The 9,585-nt window shown below is 30.9% G+C and overlaps 1 protein-coding gene across 1 annotated transcript; it reads left to right on the top strand.

Moving 5' to 3' along the window:
• Window positions 1–250: 250 nt before the first annotated feature.
• Window positions 251–3,784, top strand: LOC118049870 (uncharacterized). Its single transcript, XM_035060011.2, has 8 exons — window positions 251–521; window positions 1,368–1,448; window positions 1,559–1,647; window positions 1,733–1,807; window positions 2,124–2,236; window positions 2,310–2,465; window positions 2,569–2,631; window positions 3,372–3,784. Exons 1-8 carry the CDS (start codon window positions 399–401, stop codon window positions 3,506–3,508), a joined length of 837 nt encoding a protein of 278 aa, XP_034915902.1. The 5' UTR covers window positions 251–398; the 3' UTR covers window positions 3,509–3,784.
• The last annotated feature ends 5,801 nt before the right edge of the window (window positions 3,785–9,585 follow it).

Below are 9,585 nucleotides of genomic sequence, written 5' to 3'. Positions count from 1 at the left end.
AAAACTCACCAAATTATATATATAAAAAACAATATTCTTACATTGATTTATATAATCTGTCTAATTTCGTGATGGTATAATATAAATTACATGTTTTATTTAACCATTATATTAATATAAACTAATAGAAGGATTCGATTGAACATCTATCGATATTTCACGAACTTAATTGAGATAAAAAAATACACGGGGGGGCTAAATTATCTATGTAAATCAGGGGCTTTTTAAGAGGATTCCCCTATATTATATTATATTATATTATTTTGGGTGTAGAGTTGAATGAGAGCAGTAAGAAACGCAACATTTTCTGCTAATTGCCTAGGGTTTTAAGGGGTTTCTCTCTCTACTACTGCCACCACTACCACTAGAGCACTAGTATAATCTGAACAAGACAAGCCATGGATAGATACACCCGAGTCGAAAAGCCAAAGCCCGAATCTCCCATAAACGAGAATGAGATCCGTATCACTTCCGGTGGCCCCCTCCGTAACTATATCAGCTATGGCACTTCTCTTCTCCAGGTACCACCTCCTCCTCCTCCCTCTTTTTGTTTTTTAATTTTTTCTAAAAAAAATTATACGTGGATTGCTGTGATTAGTCGTAATAATAATGATTTCGTTGCTGTTACTTGATTTGGTTTAATGGTGTTTCTAGGTTTTGGGGGCATGTTGTATCTGTGTAGGGTTTTTAGTATTTTTATTGCTTGTTTCCTTCTGTTTTCTCTCTAATCTTTTTGTGTTTTCTTAGGTTGGTTCTTATGATTATCATTTTGTTGAAACCCCAGTTGAGCAAGCATTGAAGAGGGTTTTGATTTTTGTGCATTCTGGTTTTCTCTTTAACGGGCATGGTTGTGTGTTTTTTTGCAGCACCGAGCATTTTCTGCTGTGGATTTAGTTATCTTCTGACCTGATGATAAGTTGCTATTATACGCAATAGCATGTTTGATAGAGTTCTAAGAACTCGGAGTGGGGTTCATTTTGCTCAAATATTGATTTTTTAGTACTAAACTGGTACTTTTGGCTAATTGATGCTAATGTTACCTAGCGATTATAGGCATTGTCTTGATCATTTGCAAGTGAAAAATGCTAAACAAGTTGGTTCCTTAAATAGAAAAATGCAATAGTCATGAGTTGAAAATGATTTGATAACTTTCGTTATTACAATTTGGCTTTTTCCTTTTCTTTTGTTTTTAGTATAATTTATTGGCCTTTTCTGGGACTTGTTCTTGCACTGCACTTGTCTTTATTTTCTTCATTCAGGTACAATGCGTCCATAAATATAACAATTTGGTCCAATTATTTTCATTGCATCGTTATTAGGGTATGTTGTTGACTTCTGTATGATGGTTGTTTTTGATATTTTACCAGGAGAAACATGTTAAGGAGATTGTCTTGAAAGCCATGGGACAGGCAATCAGCAAGACAGTATCTGTTGCAGAAGGTATAAAGGTGGGTATGCCTTTCAAACTGATATTTTTGAGTCACCAATACTTTTCCCTGCTCCCCTCTCTCTGTAAAGAAACATGCAGAACTAATTAGTCTTGTTAACACTTTCTCAGCGGAGAAATCCTCGATTGCACCAAGATACTGCCATCAGCTCAGTGAGCATAACTGATGTTTGGGAACCATTAGAAGAGGGCCTTGTACCGTAAGTTTTTTGAATCAGTTTTATACTATCCAGTTCCTGGCTTGAGTGTACGTGATGCTTCAGTGTTGGCAAAAACCTGTAACAGTGTGGAACAGACGCGCCAGGTCTCAATGATTACTATCACCTTATCTTTTAGAGAGCTAAACAAAATGTCTCCTGGGTAAGTTCATCAGTCCATCATGTTTTTAGCTATAGTGAGATTAGGGAAGCTCCTTCAATGGACCAGAAAAAGCCACGCAAAATATTTTTCTCCATTTCTAATTTTCATGGCATGGGGGATTTCAAAGTTGTGCCTCAATATGCTATTTTCAGGGAGACCAATCAAAGAAATGTTTTTAGTCAGTTAAAGGTCCATGACCTGCCTTTAGGATATCTCAGTAGTAGCATGTATGAACTGATGCCTGCTGTGCACATATATTGACTTTTCTACTGGACTGTTGTAGCCCTTTGTATGAATGGATATCTTTTGTTACCAGGTACCAAGCTCCACACTCCATGAAACAACCAAAGCAGCATGATCAGCAGCAGCAGCAACAGCAACAGCAGCAACCTAGACAAGCACGTGGTTCCTACAATGCTGGTCCTGAAGGTAAATTGAAAACAATGGACTATTGTCAATGTTGAAGTGTCTGGTTTAGACTAACATGAATTATAAACTTTAGATTCATATGGCCGAGGTGATTCGTATGTACGAGGACGTGGTAGAGGGAGAGGACGGAACTGGGGCCGGGGTGGATATGGATATGGAAACTATCAGGGTAACTACCAAGGAAGCTATCGGGGAAATTATCACGGGAACTATCAGGGAAACTATCAAGGTATTAGTTATGTACATTGAGTTATTGATGGTGATGGCTTTTATTTTCTCTTACTTGTCCGTGAGTGCAGATCATAACCTTGAATTCACACTTTCTCCAATAGATAATGGTGGTTACTCAAATCAGGGCCGTGGTGGGGGTCGGGGCAGGAATTGGGGTTATCGTGGTAAGTTACTTCTTTTACAGAATACCCATGCTAATCGTTCATGTTGACACTGGCTGTGAATTCTAGGAGTTGTGATGCAGCACAGCTTAGGAAGCTGTTCTGGAACTGAGTTGCAGGGACTGTTTAGGGTTATGAATAGTGGCGTGAATGGTAATTTTAGGGTTTTAGTAGATCTTTTGATGGTCAGTATCTATAGATTGACGGGGCTTGAACATGTGGATGTTTAGGAATTCAATGGAGGTTGTCTGATGGATGGAAAATAGGATTTAAGTTGCTAGAAATTGTAGAAACTATTAGAGACGCTAATATGATTTCTAGGACACCTAGAGGTAGAGAAACCCAAGCTTCATGCCTAGGGTTTTTAGGAGTCACGTGGGAAGATCAAGTCGCAATATCAAAAGGAAAGTTACTAGAATTTTATTCATAAACGGTAATGCAAATATTGAAAGACTAAACAGAAATAAAGCCTTTATCCAGACAATTTTCCAGATTTTCAAGCACATCTCGAAATTACATCAATACCCTTGTCTACAATTTTACTTTTTAAAATTTTGCTTGTATTTTTTGTCTGCCTCAAGCTGGCATCAAATGTGTTTATATCAGCATGATGTTTTAGGCATTTGATTGACACGTGTTAATGCTAAATGTGAATCTTCCACTTTGATAGTGGAATTAATTCCTGCAGTATAGCTTTAGACGCGCTTCATATGCCCTTTGTACTGATGACATGATTGTTATAGGAACTGGATATGAAAGAGGCAGAGGTGGAGGGGGCAGAGGCTATGGCCAAGGTCGTGGAAGGATGGCCAATCGCTCAAGGGGAGGCGGAGGCGGAGGCGGAGGCGGAGGAGGCAGTGGCAACGGCAACCAAGCTTAAGAGAATAGTGTTCTCTCCTTTTGCTTCAGCGAAATGCTTGCCTAGGCCAGTGGGCTAAATTTTAATCCCAATACTTGTGTTAATGGCGTGAAATGTGGCTTGCGATCTCAGGCAGTTGTTTTGATTTTTCTCTATCATATGATTTGGGCGAGGTTGTCCGTTTGGTTTTTGCATTTAGCCATGAGCAAGAGGAGTTTTATTATAATGCTGTAATTATTTTGCCCTTGTGGTTACCCTGTTCATATTATCTTATTATATTTCTTTATTCCTTTCCAATCCTTCTTGCTCCTCTTCATGTCCATATCCAAATCTGTGTGACCTATGTCTAGCCCGGGGCAGTTTTTTAACTTTATTTAAAAAAAAAAACCTTGGATGGAAGATGACCTAGCTAAGTAACTCATGATCTTTTTAGGTTACGGCCTGGGGTGCCCTGCAAGATAACTTTTCACTTTGCTCGTAAGAATGGCCGTGCAAAAAGACCTTCGAAGTGAAGTAACCATGGAGGCACGTTGTGCTGTGCTCATGTTGTTTGTTGCGATTCCACTGCCTGCAGCCCTTGCGCCAGACAGGTATTACAGTCTGCAATTTCTTAGTTATATTTAGATTCTCGGAAGAATATTGGCAATGCTTCAGGGCTATTTAAAGTTAAACTATTTAGCTATTTTAAAATTGTTCTATTTAAAATAAATAAGGGATGATTGTCCGCGCTTTCTGCGGGTCAGATTATTTATTTTTAATATAAAAAATATGTAAGTTATTAATGTATTTTCTAGTAGAAAAAAAAGAGTGTAGGAGTGTTGATATGATGTGATTTGATCAACTTGACGGGTTAAAAAAAATAACCTAGACAGAACTATTAAAAATATAATTTGACTAAACAGATTTAAGGCAACATTTAAAAAAAAATATTAGGATAAAAACATATTGAGTCGACCCAAGTCAACTTGCAAATCCACGACAAATCGAGACACATTATAAAACTTAATTATTAATCAAAAATAATGTTGAAGGATAAATTAAAAAAAAAATAAAAAAAAACAAAACAACTTGAGTTAACACAGTTAATTTGTCAAAGTTGCAACCTAAGTCATATTATCGAGATAACCCTATAGAAAACAAATTGAAATAAAACAAATTATGAAGTTTAATTCTCAATTAATCTAGTGTTAAAATTAAAATTAAAATAAAAAAAAAAAAAAATAAAAAATAACTTGAGTCTAACTAGGGTTAACTTGTCAAACTTATGACCAAGACAATGAGTTTGGGACAAATCTTATAAAAAGTAAAACAAAAAAAATTATGAAGTCTAATTTTATATCAACCAAATGTCAAATTGATTGAATTAAATTAAAAAAATTAACTTGAAAAATACATAAAAAAACTTTGAGTTAACTTCTTTAAATTTAAATAACCAAATCATGAGACGAGAAACAAATATAATATTTAATGATAAAACTTATAAATAATAAAAAAAAAACTAAATTTTCAAAAAAAAGAAGGAAACAGTGAATTCCCCTCCTCAATTAATCTATGTTAATTTTCTTAAATAACCCTAAACTAAATATTCAGTTAACCCGTTAATTTTTCTTAAATTGTTTGTTTTTATAGCATTATTCACCAAAGGAAAAGGGGAGGCTGATCCTACCATGAAGAGGGGAGAAAATAAATGGACTGATGAATGATAACAATTATATAAAAAAATATTTTTAAACAATATTTTACTATTTTAATAACCCTAATTACTCAAGGATGTTTAATTTGAAATCAACAATGCTCTCATTCATATAAAAAAAACAAGGATTGCAGGGGCAAAAGTCTTTGATTTGAATTCTCCTCAATAATTAATCAAGATTATGATATAAAAGACTTTATGATATGGATATTTCACAAGATCATTCTTGTTAGGTTTGGTTTGTTGGAGGATAGAAGTTCCTCTATCCATGGTCAAGTCAATTTTAATTATTCTTTAAAGAAAGGGACATGTATTGGTTTTCATTGGTCATGAGATCAAATTTTTAAAAAAATGTATTTTCAATTATTTTTTAATTCTTAATTTGATTTTGTGAAATTTTGTTGCCTTATTTAAGAAAATTAAAATGATTATGAAATGATTAGAGAAATATATATATATATATATATATATATATTGGATATTGCTAAATCATCTTTCAATTTAACATGCGTTTTTCTTAATTTTATTTTTAAAATTTTATATATTTTTGAAATGATTAGAAAAATGTGTTTTTATATATTTTTTTTCAATTTGATTTTTAATTTTATTTTCTTAACTTTTCTCTCTTCTTAAATTGGAATAAATAAATATTTAACATGTGTTTTTTTTTCTTTTAAAAGATGCAGGAAATTAATAAAAATTGACCAATAATAGTTGAGAGAATTTACGTTTTTTTTTTTTTTTTAAATTATGACCAATAATTACTCTATTAATATAGTTTTAAAAAATAAATACAAAAATACAACAAAAAATTATAATGGATTTCATGATTCCCACCTGAATTCACAAATAACATTTTTAACTCTTCTTCCTTGTATCTAACCTTATCATGTAGAGTAATTATGAATGATTATTTTTTAAATAATATAAAAAACTCTAAGTTATGAGAGTTTTATTTTTTACAAGAATGGAGACAAATCTCACAAATGTGTCCAACGCTGTGGTGGGTGCATCAAAATTTAATGAACCTGATAGCTTTGTCGTCCAGGTTCACTATTTAAATGAATTAACCTGAAATTACGTCAAGTATTCAGGAGAAAGATCAATTATTGTCCCGCTTGTTTTTTTTTTTTTTAAATCATTAACATAAAATATTAATAAGGTAAAACGATACTTATCTCTATTTTTATATAAAAAATCTTCAAAATAATAATATATAATGTATCCTTAATGATATATAAAAAATATTTTTTTCTCGTTAATAAAGTGAAAGAGATATTTATTTATTTTTAAAGCTATCAAGACAAAGATAATACTCAAGTTCCTCATCTCTATTAAAAAACAAAATTCATATACTATGAAAACCTCATGAATCATTCAAAGTCGTCAGGTTCATAATTTTTATTTTTTATTGTGTATTTATTTTGAGAGTCTCTTTTTAAAATATCATTGTTTTTTCTCTAAAACAAATAATTAAGCATCGGAGAGTCCCAAGTGCACTAAATAAGACCTTTTACAAGTACCAAGCATCGACTATCTTGAATAAGGAGAATTGATCAAATTGCTAGAACCAAGATATTAACCAATTATCCAACACATATGCTTTATTTTTAAGCTACTTGGATTTTTTATAACATCATCAATACACTACTATAAAGACAATAGTAATATATGATTATTTTTCTTGTAGCCATTAGTCCATAGTTTTTGTTTTTATTTTTTTCTTTTATAGAAAAATAAGATTGCAAATAGGATTTGTTAAATAAATTTGGTAAGATTAGCTACAATAGATATTGAAATCATAATCTTCAGCACTCATAAACTTACTTGAAAAAGATTATAGAATATTAGGTAATCAAGTTAACCCGTGGGTCATTGTATTGGCTTGTATCAATTATTTTTATTAAAATAGTATCATTTTATTAAAAAAAAAAAAATTCTTGATGTTGACCTAGTTGAGTTTGATTGTATAACACCCCACACTTTTTCATGCATTTATACTTAAGTCCATGTATATAAAATTCAAGTAAATTTTTTTTTTTTTTAATAATAAGAAGAAAAATAAGAAGAAAAGGAGCAATCTCAACTCACCATCCAAAAATTACTACAATGATACAAAATTCATTTTCACACATTTCTAATGACAACACTTCCCAAATTACATACATATAAATTGTTTTTAAGGTAATCATTTGAAAATACAAGAATTCCTTCAACATGAAAATCTATTTAGCTTGGTGAAAATCTAAAAGAAATTGAGATCTTCAAGAAAAAAAATGCATATAACATATAATTATTATAAATCATCATTCAATAGTATCCATAAATTTTACTACAACCTCTATTAATTTAAACACAACAAATCAAGTTATAAATATGCAACTCTATGGCTCAAATACTTAAATTAACTATAGAAATAATCACTTCCTTATGACCCTTTCTCAAATATATTATATATTTCTTCTATGCAACTTCATAATTTCTTTCAACAGTTATCTAAAATATTATATTTTTCTCCCTTATTCCTCTGATGTATAATTATAGTCCTTATTTTTTCTATTCAAATTCCTTAAGTTATGGGCTTTATAATTCATTTTATTATACTGGTAAATGGTTAATTAATTCGACCAAGAAATCTATTAGTAATGAAACATATCGATAATTTTTTTATTTTGAAATCCTTAAAAATTCAATTGATTTCAGGGAATTATCATAATTTTTCTATCCAATAACCATATTAAAGTTTTAAATAATCAATTTACATTTTTTTAACTTGACAATCATCTACGCATTTGTATTTTTACATCAACCCCTAATTCACCCTTAATAATAATGGTTTAATATCTTTCATATCCAATGTTTTGCAATTCATTTTATGCTCACCTAGTATTGTTGACTTTAACTATGGATGCAATAATAATACCTATGGATAGTACTCTAATCTAATAATGGATTCTTCAATCCATTTAATCCTCATAGCATTCATGAATAATTCATTTACTTCAGTAACTATGTTCATTCTTTTAAAAAAATCCCTATCTCAATTTAAAACTAGGCGACATATTTATATTTTTTTATGATCATTAGTTTCTCTATCAAAATTTCAAAAGGGTTTCTCTTTAAATGAATCATTCACAAATTTCCTCAACTTGTAAATTGCACAAACAACTCAACACACATACACACACATAAAGATGTATTTCCAATCTGATCATCCTGGTTCTTATTCTAACATGGTTTTATGGCAATTACATAACTACTTCATTAACACTTAATCATAATCAATCTTTAACATTCTATACAATTCCATATTAAACGATAAAATTAACATACAAGACAATTAAAATTATAATCATAAATGAAGGTTAAATACTACAATTAAAATTTATATACACATACAAATAACATTACTTAATATACATGTCACAACATACAAAGTCAATTATATACTATCCCATTAGATAATTATATACACGTGGACATTATTTTCATCTATAAGAAGATAATCTACCAATGATCCTTTGCTTCTATCTAGTCTAAGATGAACCTAAAACTATTTAATCAATATCATGAATGTTTGAATACCATTACAAGTATTAAAACATGTACAATATACTAACCAAAGTTTTTTTATTCTCATTCTTATACAACCTATCTCTTTTATCAAACACTTTAATCATTACAGCCCGTATCATTGAAGTCCACTTAATCTTAGTCATCCCACATGAATGCTTATAACTTCAGCTAACCCATCTGGTTGCCAATCAATCTAGTTATTTTTTATGGATGCCATAACTCCAATTAACTCATCTAGTTGCCAATCAATCCGGCTATCTTTTTATGGATGCCATAACTCAGGTTAACCTAATTGGTTGGAAAATTAATTCGATTATACCTTATAAATGCCATAACTTTGGTGAACCCACTCGATTTTAAATCAATCTGGCTATCCTTTATGGATGTCATAAATCCTTCCAACCCAATTGGTTGCCAATCAATCTAATTATCCTTTACAAATACCATAAATCCAGCTAACCTCTTTGATTGACAATCAATCTAACTATCCTTTACGTGTATCATAATTCCGATTAACTCATTTGATTGTCAATCAATGCATCTATCAAATTCATACTATTATTATTTCCTTTACTTTTTAGATCACATCAGTAATACACAACAACTTAAAAATAAAATACTTAAATGATATTTAATTTCAAATAAGGTGTGGAGCACTTATGCCTTTATGATACCACAACCTCTCTTATACCAATAAGGATTTAATTATCATTACTCATTCTTTCCAAATTGAAAATTCCATTTCAACTTCTCATTAACTCCATATTCTTGACTTAATTAACAAGAGAAACTTCTTATGATCCACACACGCGTATACACTCAAATGTTA

This window comes from Populus alba, chromosome 2 (assembly GCF_005239225.2).
Source record: "Populus alba chromosome 2, ASM523922v2, whole genome shotgun sequence".
In the NCBI taxonomy this organism is placed as follows: Eukaryota; Viridiplantae; Streptophyta; class Magnoliopsida; order Malpighiales; family Salicaceae; genus Populus; species Populus alba.
The sequence above is the reverse complement of the archived record's forward strand: the minus strand, read 5'-3'. Positions and strand labels throughout refer to the sequence as shown.

Coding starts and splice junctions, on each gene's coding strand:
- LOC118049870 (XM_035060011.2), top strand. CDS start 399: ATGGATAGATACACCCGAGTCGAAAAGCCAAAGCCCGAATCTCCCATA. Junction 1,808..2,123: donor CTAAACAAAATGTCTCCTGG/GTAAGTTCATCA, acceptor TTTTGTTACCAG/GTACCAAGCTCCACACTCCA. Junction 2,237..2,309: donor CTACAATGCTGGTCCTGAAG/GTAAATTGAAAA, acceptor TATAAACTTTAG/ATTCATATGGCCGAGGTGAT.